The 20,227-nt window shown below is 39.3% G+C and overlaps 3 protein-coding genes across 3 annotated transcripts; all 3 read right to left on the bottom strand.

Moving 5' to 3' along the window:
• Positions 1–1,037: 1,037 nt before the first annotated feature.
• LOC129088895 (extracellular calcium-sensing receptor-like) lies at positions 1,038–5,474 on the bottom strand. Its single transcript, XM_054596193.1, has 8 exons — positions 5,347–5,474; positions 4,409–4,697; positions 4,222–4,308; positions 3,834–4,025; positions 2,851–3,384; positions 2,542–2,766; positions 2,162–2,285; positions 1,038–1,939 (listed from the first exon to the last, which is right to left on the bottom strand). Exons 1-8 carry the CDS (start codon positions 5,394–5,396, stop codon positions 1,038–1,040), a joined length of 2,403 nt encoding a protein of 800 aa, XP_054452168.1. The 5' UTR covers positions 5,397–5,474.
• Positions 5,475–9,177: 3,703 nt separating this feature from the next.
• Positions 9,178–12,289, bottom strand: LOC129097091 (extracellular calcium-sensing receptor). The gene is made up of 6 exons (XM_054605814.1): positions 12,174–12,289; positions 11,760–12,045; positions 10,782–11,594; positions 10,459–10,680; positions 10,238–10,361; positions 9,178–10,097 (listed from the first exon to the last, which is right to left on the bottom strand). Exons 1-6 carry the CDS (start codon positions 12,260–12,262, stop codon positions 9,178–9,180), a joined length of 2,454 nt encoding a protein of 817 aa, XP_054461789.1. The 5' UTR covers positions 12,263–12,289.
• Positions 12,290–15,351: 3,062 nt separating this feature from the next.
• LOC129097082 (extracellular calcium-sensing receptor-like) lies at positions 15,352–18,643 on the bottom strand. The gene is made up of 6 exons (XM_054605801.1): positions 18,579–18,643; positions 18,164–18,434; positions 17,241–18,044; positions 16,819–17,049; positions 16,419–16,542; positions 15,352–16,265 (listed from the first exon to the last, which is right to left on the bottom strand). The coding sequence occupies exons 1-6, from the start codon at positions 18,641–18,643 to the stop codon at positions 15,352–15,354; spliced, it is 2,409 nt and encodes an 802-aa protein (XP_054461776.1).
• Between the last annotated feature and the right edge of the window lie 1,584 nt (positions 18,644–20,227).

Below are 20,227 nucleotides of genomic sequence, written 5' to 3'. Positions count from 1 at the left end.
CACTTTATCATGAACATTCAAACCAGTAGTGTTATTTGTGCTACTGAGCCATAACAATTCCATAAGCACCTTTCAATTGAAAAATATAAAAGCAAAGTCAAATATCCAATCAAATTCCGCTTAATATTTCATCAGCCCTGTCTCTTTATTACTTTCCCTGTACCTAAAGCGCAGAGGAGGGTCGGACTGTCTGCACCTGACACTTGTGGAGAGCTGTGTAGCACACTGCAGCTGATGAAATGATCATCATCGGTTGAAGAATCCAGGATAATATCAAATAGCATTAAAGAATTGAAGAACAGAGTCGTTATCATTCTACAGAACTCTCTTTGCTGTTGCACTGACCTCAGTTGCTTGCTGCTCAGACCAAATCCCTCATCTGTTCACAAGAATTTAAGAAGTTCTTTCAGGTAGATGGTTATACAGCTGGATGCAAAATACTGAGCCTCAGACACTCCAGAGAATAGTCACCTCTTAATATCTTTATTCCTTCAAATATACATGAAAGTAATATGGTCTTTGTAATCATATGTTCTTGTACACTGTACAACAGTTGCAATGCTGAGATATCAGTTGGGTACAACTATCAACGCCTGGTCAATACAATGTGACGACCCCTCCCTTCCACAAAGGGTCTTTGTCCTGTTTGGTGGCTCTAATTTGTCTTTCAGGTTGTTGATCGTCGGATGATGAGCCACACCTGAGCCTGGTGGAGTTCCAGCCATGTCTCTCCACCTGAACATGGATTTGGTTCTTCCTTGGCTGACACAGCTGCTGATTTGTTTTGTTTGTATTAAACATTTTCACACATGCTGACAGTACTGATTACTGACTCTTCATGTTGGTTTAGTTTAGTTAATTTATTCCTTAAATAAATATGTTTATTTATTACTTTAAACTCGTCTGGTCACCCATTCATGTTCAGCCTGTGAGCCGGGTTGCAACAACAAACATGAAATAAATCATAATTTGGCTATATAAACTATATATAAATAACATTGTCTCAAACAGGTTATAAAAGGTTAGCTTATCACTTGTCACTTCTTTTCTTTTCCCATTAGGTGCTGTCTTGTATTCTTTTCTGGCTTCAATAATATAATGTAACATTTTGGAGCAAACAGGCAGAACAACAAGCCAAAACTGGAAGCCAGAATGGCAAATGACTCCACTGCATCTGCATAATATCCAGGAGAGCTGATATAGGCAGGGATAAAAGATAGCCAGACAGCACAGAAGATAAGCATGCTGAAAGTGATGAACTTGGCCTCATTGAAATTGCCAGGCAACGTACGGGCGAGAAAAGCCAGTACAAAGCACAGACAGGCCTGTAGACCAATATATCCCAGAACACACCAGAATGCAATGCTGGAGCCCACACTGCACTCCAGTATGATCTTTGAGCGTTCATATTGTGTATTTCGGGATGGAACAGGGGGAGCATCAATGAGCCAGGCAGCACAGATAGCCACCTGAATTAGAGTGCTAATGAAGATAATGGCTCTCTGCTGTTTGGGCCCCAGCCACTTCATGATGTTGTCCCCTGGCCTGGTGGCAGTGAAAGCAGCCAACACCACCAGGGTCTTCCCCAGGATGCAGGAGATGCAAAGTGAAAATGTGATGCTAAAGGCAGTGTGGCGCAGCATGCAGGACCAAAATGTCGGCTCTCCAATGAACACCAGGGAACACAGGAAACATAGAGTCAGAGCAAAGAGGATGAAAAAGCTGAGTTCAGAGTTATTCACACGGACGATGACTGTGTTTCTATGATAGAAAAAGACTGCAAATACAGCTATGGTGAGGCAAGCACCCACCACAGAGATCACTGTCAGGGCTATACCCAAGGAATCATAGGCTAAGAACTCCACCTCTTTTGGGATGCATGCTGTTCTGTCGTTGTTTGACCAGAAGTCCTCAGGACAAAGTGTGCACTCTATTGAATCTAGGGAAGATGGTAAAAAAAGAAAAAGTAATTAAAACATTCAGTCTTCAAATATTACTTGATGGTAATAGAATATAGATTTTGAATTAAGGAAGTACACAATTTGTCTACCCTTGCTACCTTGGTACCCTAAACAGCGGTCTCTTAGATCTCTGATCTGATCTCAACTCATCAGCCTTAATTTGAATTATTATGATTTTTTTTGCTTGGTTTTGAGCTCACTTGTCTGATTGCTAATTTTGCCACTGTCACATGGTACACAGTCAAAGCAGCAAACAGGCTCCCCACGACGGACAGCCTTCCGGGACCCTGAAAGGCAGCTGGCACTGCATATAGACACTGGCACCTAGGGAGCAAAGAATGGCTTTCAGCCCTGCGGTGTGAAATGCAGTGTGAATATATAAATATATGTATAAATAACGGGAGGCATTACATCACCAAACAAGTCACACTATATGGTGGGCTTTGAACTGTTTACGATATACAAAGAGACTCACATCAGATCCAGCTCGTTCTGCCCACCTGACTTACCTCCACCTCAACCTACAGAACTTCAAAAGTTGGCATCTGATGAAGGTAAAAACACAGTGTGAGCAGCTTGCCTCACTCTTATGCCCTGCCCACATTATCCTGTCCTCCTGGACCACCAGCTCCTCTCCGGCAGGCTTGGTTCCATCAAACAACCCCACGTTGACAAATTCAATGGTCCCGCCGGTGCCTCTCTGCCAGTTGAGGATATCATAATATGGTATGGAGTCTCCCTTCAGGTCAAAGTTTACCTCCTCCTCTGCAATGTTAAATTTCACTTCCTGGAGGTAGTACTGGAGCTGGAAAATCAACAGATCGTACTCTAAAAAATAAACTTCAAATAAGATTTACATCACAATAACAGTAGGAAAGCTGAACTATACCTGCCAGGGGTGTATGTTGTTGCTTTGAGCACATGAGTTGTTTTGGAAAGGGCCAAAGCCTGGTTTACAGAGAAGAAGGTTGTGCAGGGAATGAGCAACTGCATAGACAGCTTTATAGACATTATAGGCCACCCTAGGGCTGGATGTATTCATGTAGGCTGAATGCTGCTCCAACAGGGACTCCTGCCCTGAGCATGGAGGCAACTGGGAGCCAGTCGACAGAGAAGGATTGCAACCATACAGGGCCTCCCACAGCTCCTTAACCAGCATATTATTTGGATACATCTTAGGGTTGACTTCCTGCAGGTAGAGATTGAGTCTAGGGATATGACCTTTTCGGATGCCAAACCCAATTGTGCCCCCCAGGTAGGGGTAAAACTCGCTGCCTGTAAAGACAGATGCTGTGACCCAGGCCTCACTTGCCACCCACTGGATTCCAGTGATGTTCTGTGTCATGTAGTCCCTCAAAAAAGGTGTCATCTCCCCCTCAGCTGAAAATACCACCACCACTTTTGCCGAAGAGGTACGCATCACCTTTGCAGGGAGGTAGATGATGAAGGAGGATAGTTTCACAAGGTAGAGAGAAGGTAAAAAATAAAGTAGATTAAAACTAAGTGACATACACATAGGTGCATGATATGGAATAACTGCATTTCTTAAGGTCACTGTATTTAGGATTATAAAAATGTCAATATTGGGTGACTATCTAGTGGCAATATACCACAATACACCTCGGCAAACAGTGCAGGCCAATACCCCTACCCTTCAAGGCTCCAACTTTGGGACACTGGGATAAGGAGCTGACAGCCACACATGGACTACAACTAATTCACCAGGAATGTCTAATTTCTATGACAAATTAAAATGAAATTCCCTATACAGGGGCTGACACTGATGTGTAATCAGCAACTACTATACAAGAGTCTTGAGGTGAATAAAAACTCTCTAGTGCTATGAAACTTCACGCATTGTGTTGCATTTACCTCCATGATCTCCAGAGCCCTCTGATGATTGTACAGCAGAGGGATCATTTCTTGGTACGCCACACACACTTTGGTATCCTGTAGTTCTCTCAGTAAACCTTGCACAGCAAATCGCCCGTACTCATGGTCCCCTCGCACCAGCCCCACCCAAGTCCAGTTGAAGCGTACCAGAAGCTGAGCAATGGCTTTCACCTGGGTTCAACAGAGGATAACACAAACTCACTGGAAACACAGTCATGAAAAAAGAGTTAACTGACATAATTTTAATATTGCTTGTTTATATATTTTTTCTTTTGTATTGCACTTCAAGGCAATGGAAATACATGAAAATTGCAAGAAATGCCTTTTTACACTGCAGGATTATCAACCCCTGAGGCCAATCCCTCACCTGATAGTCATCATTAGGAATTACTCTGAAGAAGGTGGGATATTGTATTCTGTCAGTGAAACATGCACATGAAGAAAAGTAGCTGATCTGTGTAAAAAAGGTAAAAAATAATGAGTCCATTAAAAACAGATTGTAGGATAATATGCTAATGTTTTGGGGGAATAAGGAAGAAAAGAGTAATCTTTACCATTGGGATTCTGAATGGCTGTAGGATTCTTGACACCACAATAGACTGAGCAGAACCCGATTCCCCAATCACAGCTAGGAGCGGAGAGGCCCCTTGGCACATGGGGAAGTCATCCTCGCTCACCCCGTTCAACACAGCCACAGCAGCCCTCTGGCCGGTCAGTGGATATGCACATGAATCAAAGATTTTGTACCCAAGGGTGTAATTTGGCAACAGGTCTGCACTCTGATTTATCTCCTCCACTGCCAGCCTCATAGTCTGGACCCAGCGGAAAGCCCTGGGATCAAAGCTGTAGCCCAGCAGACACCGATGCACACACATTGAACACAGAAATAAAAGGTGAAATGAAAGGCATATATGATGTTTTCATTTGAAGTTAGTCTGAATTGCATCATTGTGTCTATCTTGTGAAAAAGTGAAAGAGCGGTTTTCTTTTGCTGTATCCACATTTCCAAATCCATTTTTTTGAATAGGTTACCAAAATATGTTTTTCATAATGATATATTTTGCACATCTGTCATTTTTGGAATAATTTCCTGAGATATTATCTTGAAAGACCCATATGATGTGGAACAAATTTCAGTGGGAAATAGATATTCACAGACATTGTTCAATTGGTACACTTATACTAAACTATATACCATATATTTAGGAAAATACTAGGGAATTGCACACCCATTAAATAAAGCATTGCTATCTATTGCTAGCTTTTCTCTGACATAAATCTTTAACTCAAACTCAAAGTCCAATTCAGTTTAAGCCATCACTTTATATCAATGTTTTTCTCACATTCCAGGCAAATAATCACTATATACTAAAACCAGGTGAATAAAAATGCATTCGCTTAAACAAAAGTTGTTGTACAATATCAGACACCATTTGATTTGAAAGAGAAAGTAACATACTCCCACTAGGATTTCCACATCTATCAAACTCACCCATTGCACTTCACTGGAAGTGGCTTGTAGGTGCAGTTGAGGTCTGGCATCTCCTGGTTATAGTGAAGTGGGAAGATGCCTCCAATAACATAGTCACCCTTGGCCAAGAAGCTTGGCTGAAAGCTGTTTTGGAGCGTGCACATTTTGGCTGCAGATGGTGGTGAAGAGGTAAAGCTGGAAATTGGGTTACACGTTATAGTCAGAACACAGAGAGAGTAAAGCAAGGGAAATAACACAAGTAGAGTCATATTGTTCACACATCCCTAAAGAGAGTGAGAGAGAGAGAGCAAGTGCAGGCAAGTTATATGCAATATGTGACCCTCTCATTCTTGCATCTTATTAATGGCAAAGTGACACTGGATTGGATATCAGCCACCCCACCTGATTTCTTAAGAGAGGTAATGAAGACTGAATTTTGAAAATAAATGGTAAACAGGACAGTGATACTAGAGATAGGGATTTCCTATTAAAAAAGACTTTCAACTTACTTGCCAGTTTATCAGGTATAGCTAGCTAGAACTAATTCCGTCTAATGTGATAAATCCTACCTTTTTGTTGGTTACATTGGTTCAGTCTTGACTAAACTGTTTCATAAAAGTTTTAATTCAGATTTTTAGAGGCTGTAGATAGTGGCAATATTGAATGGTATTCAAATAATGTGTAGACTTTTCCAGACAAACTGTTTGCCCCACTAATCATAGGGTTGGGGGTTCAATCTCCAAGCAAGCTTGTCTTCGATTCTGTTTGTAATTTCCATGGACAGGATCTCAAGGCGCAACTGAGGGAGGAGAGTGTCTTGTTTGTTGTTATTAGAATTGCGTCTTTTGTAGATGATGATGTTCTGTACACATCCGGTCCATCAGACAGTGACTTCCTCAAGCACTGGGATAGTTTGCATGTGAGTGCAAACTATCTCAGTGCTCCCCAGGTTGAGAGTAAGTCACTGACCCAAGCGAGGGAGTTCAAGTACTTTGCAGTCTTGTGAATCAGTGAGGGCAAAATGGAGCTTGAGATGGACAGGTGGTTTTGTTTGGCGTCAGCAGTGATGCGGGCGTTGTACCGGACTGCTGTGGTAAAAAGGGAGCAGAGCCGGAAGGCAAAGTCTATGTTTATAAGAAATATAGAAATTGCGGATACAAGCAACAAATATTAGCTTCCAACAAAGGGTGGCTGGGATCAATCATTATCACAATCAAATACATATCACAGCCTTCGTCTGCACTTCTGTAAATTAAAGGAGCAGACTCAGAATGTTTAACATTGTTTCATCTTTTTGTTGAAAAAAAAGGTGCTGCAATGGCAAGGAAAACACCAATTTTGAACATCAACATACTACATGTATATATATATATATATATATATATATATATATATATATATATATATATATATATATAATAAACCTGGCTCAGCTGCTGCTCTGGATAACTGTTTTGTCTTGGGGGAAGAAGAGAGAAACAAAGGTCACAATATTGTAACCCTAGTTTCTATATGCAGAGGCGGAACCCTCTACTTGGTTCTATGGGTAGTACTCTCCTCCAATCACAAGTATTCATTTGTAATGCCCCTGCAAAATGGGGATAAATAATCACGAGTGATGTGCTGCTGTTTCCTCAGTAAGAACTTTACTGCAATGAGGAAAAGATTGCGTTTTCTCCTAGGTATGTGGGTGTAGACCAAAGTAATCATTCTCAGAGTCAAGATCAAGACCACTATGTAGATCACAGTTTACCACTATTAAATCTTAAATCACACAATAAAGAACAAAGTAAACAATGTAAGAAAAACACCATCTTAGTATTTTAACCACTTTAATCACTTAAATCCACTTTTAAGTCTTTTATAACTTTATGGTTTTTGTAAATACTCGTGTTTTTCATGAATGATCTTTTTAAACAAAGTACAGATTGTAACATAACAGATCATGAATTTACCATTTTCTTTAACTTGTAAAAGTGCATATTTTCCAACTCCAATATAAGGCACCATACCCCCCTGGTAGGGGCACCTACATCCTCTCAACCAGCTGCACAGGTGCGGCAGGGCCCCTTTGTACAGGACTCTGCCTGTGCTTATAGATCTAGGGTTACAGTATTGGATCCTCGGTTCTAACTCAAGCAGGCTCTGCCCTCTACTGGACTCTACGGACATGGTCGTTGGGGCCCCACGAATGTAGGCTCTGTCGCAACATAACATTTACCACAGTATTCATGACTGACTGCTCAGTCACCACAGCCCACCTACTTCTTTTAAACCTAGGCGAGTGTCACTTCCTGCCGGCCTATAGGCTTTGAAGATGCATTCAAAAACCCATCCCGCCAGGCTTTTCTTGAATAAGGCTTCACCGGCCACAGCATCCCTTTAGCCCAAAAATAGCTGTTCAGTATGACCGATTGGGGTCTTGTGTTCAACATAACATGCCAAGGCACAAACTGGACAAAGCAGATGTAACTTTGCCTCCCCTTCCCCTGCATGGGGTGGAAGACAAATAATATCTCATAATTATAGAACGTTCTCGGGAACAAAGAAGTTTTGGTCTGAGTGCAGCCCCTCAGTCACCACAAAGCAGCCGGCAACTAGGTGGCACCAACAGGGCAGTAAGTTCAATGATACAAGTCCCTTGCATTTATAGGGACTTGTAGCATTACTTTTGTGTAGGAGTAAATGCAGGTGTACAAAGCCAAATCCCCTCAAAATCAAACCCCGGCTTATTCTCACACGCACACAAATGCACACATATGAACGCACACACACTCTTTGTTTCTTTTTTGTTGTTAATAATGTATTGGTATTATAAATCATATCTTGTAAAAAACATGTTTTAACAATATTTCATACCATATGTATATTCTTTTTATATTCTTTATAGTATTGTGAAATTGTTATATTATATAGGTGGAGGCTTCAAATTAGCCCAGTGGGCTTTCTGCCTTTTCCTGCACTGTAATGTTATTTATCTATGTTATGTTTTTATATTTTTCAATTGTGCAAATAAAATAAAATAAACTAATAAATAAACACTCTCTGAGTTGAGGTTATTGAAAGCAGCAAAGGCGTCTTAAACATTGTTTCAGGAGAGGGTGACTGAAGACCAGTCTGTCGCAAAAACCCTCATGGCAGGAAGAAATGGCTGCTGGATACAAACCTGAGAGCCCTCGTCAACACGGACAGGAGATCATCTCAGTTCTTCCTTTGAAGTGATTTTATCCCAGCAACACATGGCAAGAACCCATAGTGGCTAGAAACATCACACAGCCCACGGCTGTTGCAACTCCCTGAATCAGAATATTCATTTGGCCGGTGCTGCGGTCCAGACTGTTAATCTGAGAGGGCGGGTGGGGGTGTCAGTCTGGGGAGATGCAACATGTGTTAGAACACTGAGGCTCTTTTATGACCAATATTTTGAAATATGCATTTGATTAATTAAAATGTGTCCCCAAATATGAGCAATTCATTTTCTTATCACACAGATATTTTAATTCTGTAATTAACAGTTGCACCTTAGATTTATACAGTACTTTTATACACACAGTGGACATCCTCTATTATCAATCAATAAACCTTGCATTACATTTTTCAACAAAAAATACAATGATTACATTTCTAGTAAATTATGCATTCAGTGATAATTATAATATATCAAGTAATCACTTCCATCCATGATTTTTGCATACAGTAATACATATTTTAGCGCAGTAAATCTGGTAAATTTTTAACCGTCTCATTATGTATAGAACATAAGACATACATTAAATATCAGACCTTTTGATGAAAACTCTGCAGTACATAACAGTACATGCAAGGAAGTAACAGTATGACTATCTTCAAAAATTAGGAAGTCATATTTTTGGGAAGAGTTTTTCCCATGACATGTTTCTTGGTATTTCTCTCTGGCTTGATTAATATAATGTAACATTTAGGTGCAAAAATGCAAGTCAATAAGCCAAATGCTGAAGATAAAATTGCAAATATTTCCACAGCTACAGTGAACTTCCCCGGAGAGCTGACATACGCTGGGATAAAGGCGATCCAGACAGCACAGAAGATCAGCATGCTGAAAGTGATTAATTTGGCTTCATTGAAGTTATCAGGCAACTTTCTTGCTAGAAATGCCATGACCAAACATATTATTGCAAGGATCCCTATGTACCCCAGCACTGCATAGAAAGCAGCCTCAGAGCCTGTATTACATTCTAAAACAATCTTCGTATTGCTCTGTCTGAAAACCATGTCTGGGAAAGGTGGATTTAACTTAAGCCACAACACACATATCACTATCTGAATCAAAGTGCAGGAGCAAACTATGATTCTTTGCTGTGCAGGACCAAACTTTCCTGCAAATTTGTTGCCAGGAAAAGTGGCTTTGAAAGCTGTAACAACAACAATAGTTTTTCCCAAAACACAGGACATACAAAGTGCAAATGTCACACCAAAAGCTGTGTGGCGCAGCATGCATGTCCAGACTGTAGGTCTGCCGATGAATGTGAGGGGGCAGAGAAAACCCAAAAAAAGAGAAAGCAACAGGAAACAGCTCAGCTCAGAGTTGCTGGCCTTTATTACAGGAGTCTCTTTGTAGCGGATAAAGACCATCATCGTGGCCAGCGACATGGAGGCCCCTAGCAGGGATATAACTGTAATAGCTATTCCCATCGGCTCGTTATATGTCAGGAACTCAATTGTTTTTGGAATGCACTCATCTTTCCCCTCATTGGACCAATATTCCCGTGGACAGGGTGTACAATCTGCTGCACCTGTTGAACATGATCAGAAATAATCAGTGCAGTGACACTGACTATGATATATTCTATGCATAAAATATATGCAAACACTTAATAAATCCTATAATATTGCATTGTGTATGTTTTTGACTTTGGCATCATGCTGTTGATACCTGTTGAGTTGGCTATAGTTCCATCGGCACATGGGATACAGTCAAAACAGCAATTGGGTTTTCCCTTTTTTTGAGCTTTCCTTGTTCCTTCTGGACACATTTCTGAGCACATTGATGTCGGGACCTGAGAAAAAAAAAGTTTAAATATATGTATTCTTCTGATCTATTAATCTTATGTTTCAACAAAATCCATAGGCTTACTTCATGAAAAAGTATTTTACCATTTTTCCTGTCCTCCACACAATTTCTTCCTTCTGGATCCTGAGCTTATAGTTTAAGTGAGCATCAGAGGCAAAATGACCCACTGTGACATGTTGCACCTGCCCATCTATAAGTTGCCAGTTAATTATATCATAAGAGGCAGGAGGGTCACCATTGACATCGAAAAACACATTATCCCCAAACTGATTCTTAAAATTCACCCTTCGTAGGTGATCAGTGACCTGAGAAAAGGAACAGATCATTTATTACATATTCTATGTTCACATTGACAAGATAATATACAAAAACATTCTTAATTAACTTAACTTGCTCTATTTCTCACCTCTTTTGGCAGAATTTCTGATATATTCAAACATGGCCTCACTGTGTTTTCTCCGACTGGTTGACAAAATACCAGCTGATGTAGGGCATGTGCAATGGCATAAACTGCTTTATACACATTATAGGACACTCTGAGCTGTGTGACATTGAAGAACACATCCTGGGAATTCAATAATGTCTCATAGCCTGTGCAAATTTCTTTTGTTGGCTCTGTCCCTGTTAAGAGAGGACGACAGCCGACCATCATTTCCCAGAAATCCCTCACAAAGGCTGCACTTGGATCAGTATAAGGGCTAATGCCTGTAAGAAATTGTTTTAGATTTGGAATAGCCATCTTCTGCACCACAAATCCTAGGGCTCCACCAAAAGCTTGATAGATTTCGGGTGTGGAGGGTCGAGTTGCTGTTATCCAGGCCTCGCTGGCAATCCACTGAATTCCTGTAATGTTCTGTTTCACAACCTCCTTCATCAAAGGGTAAAAGTCACCCTCTGGAACGAACGCAAGAATGACTTTGACAGCTGACTGCTTGATCATTTCCACAACATCCAGAATTTTATCCATAGTGTAAGTACGTAGAATTGTCCCGACAAATGCGATACAAACCCCAAGCTTCTTAACCTCCTTAGTAAAAGCCTGAATCCCACCTCGCCCGTAGTCATTGTCTGACTGTATAGCCCCAATCCACTGCCAGCCAAAATGTTCTACAAGTGCTGCCAAAGCTTTTGCCTGGAAATAGTCACTGGGGATAGTCCGGAAAAATGTTGGATATTTAGTTCTGTCACTTAGACAGGCACATGTTGAGAAGTAACTTACCTATAAAAAGAACACCATGAATGTCACTAATGAAACACAACACAAGCATCAAATATCAGAAATGCAATAAAACATTATGAAACAAAGTGTCACAAAGCCAGCACTTAACATGCACCAAATATCACAAAAAATGTATGCAATAAATCATCTAACATAATCTCTTACTATTGGCACTTGAAATGGTCCAAGAGTTCCAGCCACTGCTAAAGACTGAGATGATCCTGATTCTGCTATTAGGGCAGATACAGCTGGAGGACAAGGAGAATTGAGTTCTATCTCCTCAGGTCCACTAGCCAGTGTTAGTGCCGCACGTAAAGTATTTGTGGGAGATGCACAAGAGTTAAGGATCCTATAGCCAAGAGATATGTTTGGCAGGAGAGCAGGATCATTGTTGATTTCTTCAATTGCAAATATCATCACTTGGGTCCAGCGGAAAGCACGCAGATCAAATCTAAAAAGGTTTTGGTGATTGAAATAGGTTGTAAAATTACAGCGCTGCTGTACAGTACACATACATACGATGGCAAGCTTGTACGATAAGGAGAAAGTATTAAATAAGTCAGACTTGTTCAAACTTACCCTGCACACTTTACTCTAGGTGGCTCGCTCTCGAATGTAGGGGTGCTACTTACCTCTTTGTTAAAAACCGGGAAAATCCCCCCTATCATTACATCTCCCTGCTTGAACAAACTAGGCATGTCAAACTTCTTAAACAGTTCACAGCCAGAAACTGTACTCGAGCATAGAACAAAGAGAGACAAGATAATAACTCTCTGCAGCTCATGCATGTTTAAATATAGATGAGGACACAGCTCTTACACCAACTGCTTTGGGTGCAGGTTGATCTGCACTCTTCATAAAAGGTTGATTTATTTCCCACAGGGCACAACAAAAATAGGGTTTACATTCTTGGAGGTTGTTAAATTAATGCAAGTTCCAGAAAGTTCTGCAGGCGTAAACATGATGTGGAACAAGGTTTTAGGTTTGGTTTTAACCAAATATGCTATGTTTGTGTCCACACTTGCTCTGTATTTCTCATTGTGTAACTTTTGGGGTTTTATCATGAGTTTTTTATTGTATTTACATGAATGTGTTTCTTTTGCACTATGTCTTTTGTTATTTTAAGTAAAGCACCTTGAATTTCGTCCTTGCTGAAATGTGCTATATTAATAAACACCTTGCCTACTTATAAAACTTGCCTCAAAAGGATTATGTCAATTGTCTTGGATTTTAAATATAATCAGAAATATTTTTCGTTTACATATGACCGACTCACACTGAATGAATCCCAAAATAAATATATATTAACTGGAAGTTACTGTTTGAACAAACCACTTGCTGTACGTGATTTTCAAACCCAAGATTTGGTGGCTTTGTCCTTCTGAAAGTGTGTTGATTGGGACCAAACATTCCAAGAGTTTGCTGCAGCCAACGCACCTGTGTTTCATGACAGACACACATATCTTTAAACCACCTCAAAAGCCTTCATTTGTATTAACTCATGAAATAATCAAAGCTCACCTGAGAGCCTGTAGCTCACTTGTCTTTGTGTCTCTCTGCTGCTCAAACTGCTGCTGGGATAATCCTGGTGCATGGGATTTACTGACACATCATTCAGTTGGACACAGTGACTAATTTATTTTAAAAAGAATGTCCATGTTATTAATTAATGATCCATACAATAACTCAGCTCTGCAGCCTCTCGGGAAGTAGAGTGGTAGGGATGGCGTTAGTTCAATAAAGATTAACATGTTACGAATATCAGAGGTTATAGGACACCCTTATTAGCTAAGCTGTTACTGACACCTACTCCTGAAATGTAAATATATTTTCAGTTTACCAGTTCAAATGTTTAAACTGTAATACGTACTCTTTCAGGTTCATCGCTGTTGCCAGTTCTACAGCAAACCAACATTGTGTAATAGCTACAGACTGATGTTTGCTTGGTCATCAGATTAGGACTCCCCTATATCTTGATCTTTCACTCTCATCAGTGGTCCATTTTTTACAGATAAAACACAAACCATACATATATGTTTGTTTGTGTCTTATTTGTTTGATGTACTTTTATAGTATGGGAAATTGATTCAAAAAGCCATAATGACAATATTTTTTTCCATTTTATAGGTGATAAGGAAGAGGCCTGAGAATAGCGATTGTATGAATAGTATACATTTTATTGTGTGAGAGGTCTTTGGGAAAGCAGCTGATGTGACAGGTGGTCTTTAGTATTCCTCAGAAGAATGTTTAGTTAGTTTAGTTTGGGAACTGTCAAGGTAGAGTGCTAATAACACATATGATAAGTGTGGTTACTTATAATTAATGAATACATGAATTGATGCATGACCCTACATGCATGACACATGAAGTCATGCATATAAGCATGGTACATTCAGAAGGGTTCTTGCTAAAATGACTGTCTTTACTAATTATCACTTAAGTTTGGCCCAGTTATATATGCACCTAAAATCCAAAACTTGAGTTGCAAAGCAGTTGTGAATGGACAAAAACAGATGTTATTGCAGTGTCTGACTGGTCAGCAGTAACGTATCATTTATTCTCAAGAGTTGAACACAGGAATATAGAATCAGATTTTTCTCTTTCGTACAAACAAAGGTATATTAGGTGACTGCTTCAGCAGCCTATGTGTATGCAGCAGTGATGGCAACACAAAGCTTTTCAGATCACTGAACCATTCTGAAGGAACTGTACAGAAACAAGCACATCCTTGTGATGTCAATGATACAGTAAACACAGTGACATCTGCTTGGAAACAGATTATTCTTGATGTATGAAAGGATTTAAACAGACACCTTGTGGAACAGTGATTCCAGTCACTAATAAAGATAAAAATGTATAAATATCTTGGTTTGGTCTGGTATGGCAACCATAAAGATCTTCAAATGTGACCATTTATGATACGATTATACAGCAAACAACAATGAACAATGAACCTCTCCTTCAATGTTCTGTTATATTATTATATTTGAAACTATATTACTACTGTAAGACTAACTGCATACAGAGTAAGAATACTCATGACTATAAGCCTGCTAGGCTAATGCTAATAATATCACAATCAAAAACAGTTTTCTACTAATGACTTACAGTTTATCCCTAGCCTTTGCTAGCAAGCACAACAGTTTCCTTGAACAATGTGTGCCTTTCTAATAGAAGTCTTATCTTTTCAAACACATGTTTTAATGAGGATGCCTGTTCTCTGCGTCAAACTCTTCTCTTACTGTTCTTCTTCTGAGAAGATCGACAAGGAAGCGTGGATACAATTCAAATACAACCCCCTAGTGGTGAGATGTCGACATCTGTTGGCCGTTTTTAATATTACACACATTTAACTATAATAAGAGAATACAACAGTGTTTCGTATAGATTTGGATGAACTGGCATTCTTTCCACAAATTGAACATACATATATCACACAGTAACAAACTACATTTTACACACCCTGAACATACATCTATCTCACAGTAACAAACTACATTTTATACACCCTGAACATACATATATCTCAAAGTTACAAACTACATTTTAAATACCCTATACAGTATTTATGATCAAATATAAATGTAAAAAATGCAATAGTCAGTGTACTCATTTTTTCATCTCATCCCAACAAGTAAAGAAAAACATGAATTGCAACGTCTTGCCTTTTTGTAATATCTTACTATATGCAATAACATGGGTTAATTTGTTGTTACACTAAGGTGATTTATCTTGCAGGAAACTTTGTGATTTCAGATTAAAGATTTATTGGTGGTATTTTGCCCATCAAATGTTTTTTCGAGTTTTGTTCTGGCCTGAAGATAATAATATAACATTTTGGGAAAAAAATGCATACCAGCAAACCAAAACTGGAGGCTAGAATGGCAAATATCTCCACAGCCACAGTGAACTTCCCAGGAGAGCTGACATATGCTGGGATAAATGTGATCCAGACTGCACAGAATATTAGCATGCTGAAGGTGATCAGTTTGGCTTCATTAAAGCTGTCTGGCAGCTTTCTAGCAAGAAAAGCAAGTATAAAACACAAGAGAGCAAGAAGTCCGATGTAACTCAACACAGCCCAGAACCCAACAGCTGAACCCAGGGCACACTCTAAGATTATCCTTTCTTTATAGTACTTCATGTTCCTATTTGGAAATGGAGGGTTGATTGTCAGCCAAAGAATACAAATTATAACTTGAATGAGTGTGAAAGCCAGAACACTTAGCCTCTGCTTTGCAGGCCCAAACCATTTCATCATATTACTACCTGGAAGTGTGGCCCTGAAGGCCATTAACACCACTATAGTTTTCCCCAGAACACAAGAGATACAGAGGACAAAAGTGATGCCGAATGCTGTGTGTCGCAACATGCAGGACCACTCAGTGGGCCGGCCTATGAAGGTCAGGGAACACAGGAAACACAGCTTTAATGAGAACAGCAGCAGGAAGCTCAGCTCAGAGTTGTTGGCTTTTACAATAGGAGTCTCTTTATGAGTCAAAAAAATTATTGATGTCAGAAGAGATAAAAATACACCAACACAGCCAAATCCAGTCAAAAGTGCTCCCATGATCTCTTCGTAGGAAAGGTATTCAGTCGGTTTTGGAAGACACTTGTCTTTCTTTTCATTTGGCCAAAATTCTGGTGGACAACTCAAACAGTCTGGAGAATCTGAAAAATAATTGAAATGATACAGAAATACAATCATTACACCAAAATAAAATATAATCAAAAAGTATATTTGTTATAACTACAATACTTCTTTTTTTCATTTATCCTTAATACAATACATGAATAACTTCCATTTTGAAATCTCTTACTCACTTGTCTGATTACTTATTGTTCCCTCAGGACACTCAAAGCAGTCAAAGCAGCACACAGGCTTAAACTTGTTTACGGCCTTGCGGGTCCCTGGTGGGCATGGTTCTGTGCAGACAGATCTTGGCACCTGATTAGGCAAAACACATGTCAAAATTGTTTGTATGTCAGACATTGCAACAAGTGTTAAAGTGATTCATATCAAGACTCCATCTTACATGTTGCATGTGTGTGGGGCCTGACAACCACAGGGGCAGCTAACCTGAATACTCTTTAAGACACATCACCTGTGCTGGCCACAGAGTACTCGCATCAGCTGTACCTATGGAGGTCGGTCTCTGTACATACGAGATACGCTGATTGGAAATATAGTCTCTCTTACACATGCAACCTTCAGTTTATTTACCTCATGACTGTTTCCTCCCCAAACAATTTTGGTGTTGTCTTTTATTTTGAACTTTTCCCCCTCTGGGTAAGAGGTATCATATTGACCGATAGTGACAATCTCAACAGAGCCATCTTCTTTCATCTGCCAGTTAACTAAGTCATATTGGGCAACTGAGTCTCCATTTCCATCAAAGAAAACCTTGGCCCCGTTCTGTGTTGTGAAGTTCACATAGTTAATGTGTTCCAACACCTGTAGAGAGACAACCAGCACATTCTATCAGACATATAACTTGCAACCAAAAGAGAAACTTGTAAGACATTAGTATTGAAAGGGTACCCTATGAATACTTAACATTGAATTGCTTTGCATTAATCACAAAACGTTGAATCACTAAATACTAAATACGTATACTATGCCTGAATAATTATACCAGAACTTACTAGCTTAGGCTGAACTTCGTTCTTGTTCACACAGGGTTTTCCCGTGGTGGGATTTGAGCCATTTTTACATTGCAATAGTGCATGAAGAGCATATGCCACCAAGTACACAGCTTTGTATACATTATTCTCAGCCCTGAAATGTTTCACGTCTGTGTAGTCACTGGAGACCGTCCTGAGATCCTCTGTTCCAGTGCACATAGTTGTGGTACTTGATGGAGAGAAGCTGCAGTCAAAGAACTTCTCCCAGAAAGCTTTAATTATAGAACTCTGTGGTTCATCCGAAGGTTTCAGGCTGAGTAAGTATTCATCAAGACCTGGTATGTATGCCAGAGGGAGGGCAAAGCCAATTGCCCCATTTAAAATGATCTTTCTCTTGACAGAAGCCAGGACTGCTTGTGTGATCCAAGCCTCACTTCCAAGCCACTGCTTTCCAGTGATGTTATATTTTTCAATTTTTGACAGGAACGATTTGGTGAAAGACAGAGACATAAACAACAAAACCACCTTCGAAGAGGACTCCCTTAGTGTCTCTACAATAGTAGCCAACTTGACTTGATTAGTCTTAGAGTAAGGTAATGTGTATTCAACACATATGCCCTCTTTCTTTGCTTCCATGATGAATTTAGCTGTTCCTTGTTCTGAGTACAAACCTTTCGAGTATATAATCCCCACCCAGTGCCAGTCAAAATATTTCATAAACTGCACCAGACCAAGGATTTGGAAGTGGTCACTTGGCACAGTTCTGAAGAATGTGGGGTAAAGTCTTTTGTCACTCAAACAAGTACAGGTTGAAAGGTGGCTTACCTTCAAAAAGAAAAAAAAAACATGTTAAAAAACATACATTTACATATCTTTCAAAGATGGAATCACAAATAACATTTAATACAATGAAAATTGGACAGTTTGCAGTTATTTCTTCTTACCTGTGGAATAGACAGAGGGCTTAGTATGATGTTTATGTCTTCACTAACTCCAGAGGATGAATGTCCTAGGAGAGCCTGAATCTGATCACTGCAGCCCTTTGAATCTACTTCACTTACAGCTTCTACGGCTGCTCTCATCAGGTTTTCACTCCCACAGCCGTTATACAGCCTATAGCCCAGACTAACTCCAGGAAGGAGCTTAGTATCTCTGTTAATCTCCTCCACAGTAAAAATCACCGTCCGGGCAAACTTCAATTCCCTGTCATTCCATCTGCAAACACATTGTTAAGTGTTGGCACATTACTGTTAAACAAGTTCCTATAGCTGATCATTTTTGCAACACATCAAATCTGCACATAAACCAATGCTATTTTCATACATTGCATACAGTTTTTTACTTATTTTAACCACGTACTTATTGCAGTATGTGTATGGAAATGCCTGATAGCCATTGTCAACCAGTTTGCGTGTACTAGTCATAGAGAAAACTCCTCCTATAATAAGATCACCTCCTTTTGAAAATTCCATGAACCCTCTCTGCCCGATCACTTTGCATGTTTGGTTTTCTGATCTTGCCCTTGCCAGCAGAGTGAATAAGATAAAAGTGATCCAACCCATCATGAGCCACCCTCCCCTTCACTGAAGCATTTCTCACATGGAAGCTGGCCTTTATAGCTTTTCCTACCATACGAGAAACATCAGCAGCCAATGTGAGCACACTTAATTCTTGAACTTGACTGATAAACCCTGGATTATAAAAAACAAAACAAAACAAAACAGATATCTGCTTTCAGAAATAAACATTTTTTGACATTAAGAGCCAGGTATCGAACTGAATTATTCAAAGTTATGACACTCTACTTGACCCTCAGCCATTCCTACATTTTAAATATGTTGTATGTGAATTTTCCAAACGGGTACCTGTCTTCCTGTATCGCTTTGATTTTATCATTTTTTGAAGTCATAAGACCCTGATGATTGACTTGAAATAGCTCTTAAAAACCTTTTGCTGCACTAGGACTTTTATCAAATCAAAGTGGCACACTTTACTTTCAATGTTGTAGAGATAATCTCACTTTCATTGCATTGGCCAGTTGATCCAGGCTTTCCTTCAAGACAGATAAAGATTTGTGGCATTTTTAAATGTTTAAGACTTGTGAAAGACTTGTTTGATCTTTATATAATTGTACACAATTATATAATTGTAATTATTATGTCAGATGAAGCACTTTAATACAAATTCTGCAGCCACAGGGAGTCCTCAGCCCCACTAGAGGGTAGTTCAGATTTATCTTTTTCTTGTTCTCTTTCTTTCTTTACTTTGGCCTGATGTATATTTAAATGTATATAAAGTAATTTGTGGGCTTTAATTATTTAATTAAATATCTTTTTAACAATGGTTACACATAAGCACATTCATAATGACTTATTGAAAAAGTTAGATAGAGTAATCATTTAAAATGTGTTTTACAATGTTCACTCTCTGTGCTTCAGTTTATTTCTTTGTGCCATGATTAGGGAGTACAATAAATGAACACACAGGCAATATGAGAAAATCTTTAATAAACGTCTAAAGAACTCTGTACAATTGTTCATCGTATTCAGAAATTGTGGAAAATGTGTTTTAGAGTGGATCAAAGTGTAGCCACAGAGGTTTATTACACTTAACTGTTATTGTCTCAATCACTGTCGAGTGTCTGCTATTTTGTGTAAGATAAAAAAAGAAATTACATATTCACAAAGAGCACCGTCACCTCAGCTGCTGATCCTCAATGGAACTGGTACACTTCATTCATCTATGACACATGTTTACTTTGTTTACATTATAGTTTCAATTTTTGATTCAGAATGTCCACATCTCATACAAAGTTAGATACAGTTGTGTAGGTTTAATGATATATTTTTAAATTAACCTGTTGATATTAATGACCAGTACATATTTTGTTGGTAGCCTTGAGTTCTGCAGACAGGTTACCAGCTGCACATGTAAGAGGACACTCATAACATTCAGTTTAGTCAGGATGCATTGTAGCAAACTTGAAAGTGAGATGAACACACATAGCA

This window comes from Anoplopoma fimbria, chromosome 1 (genome assembly GCF_027596085.1).
Source record: "Anoplopoma fimbria isolate UVic2021 breed Golden Eagle Sablefish chromosome 1, Afim_UVic_2022, whole genome shotgun sequence".
Lineage (NCBI taxonomy): Eukaryota > Metazoa > Chordata > Actinopteri > Perciformes > Anoplopomatidae > Anoplopoma > Anoplopoma fimbria.
The sequence above is the reverse complement of the archived record's forward strand: the minus strand, read 5'-3'. Positions and strand labels throughout refer to the sequence as shown.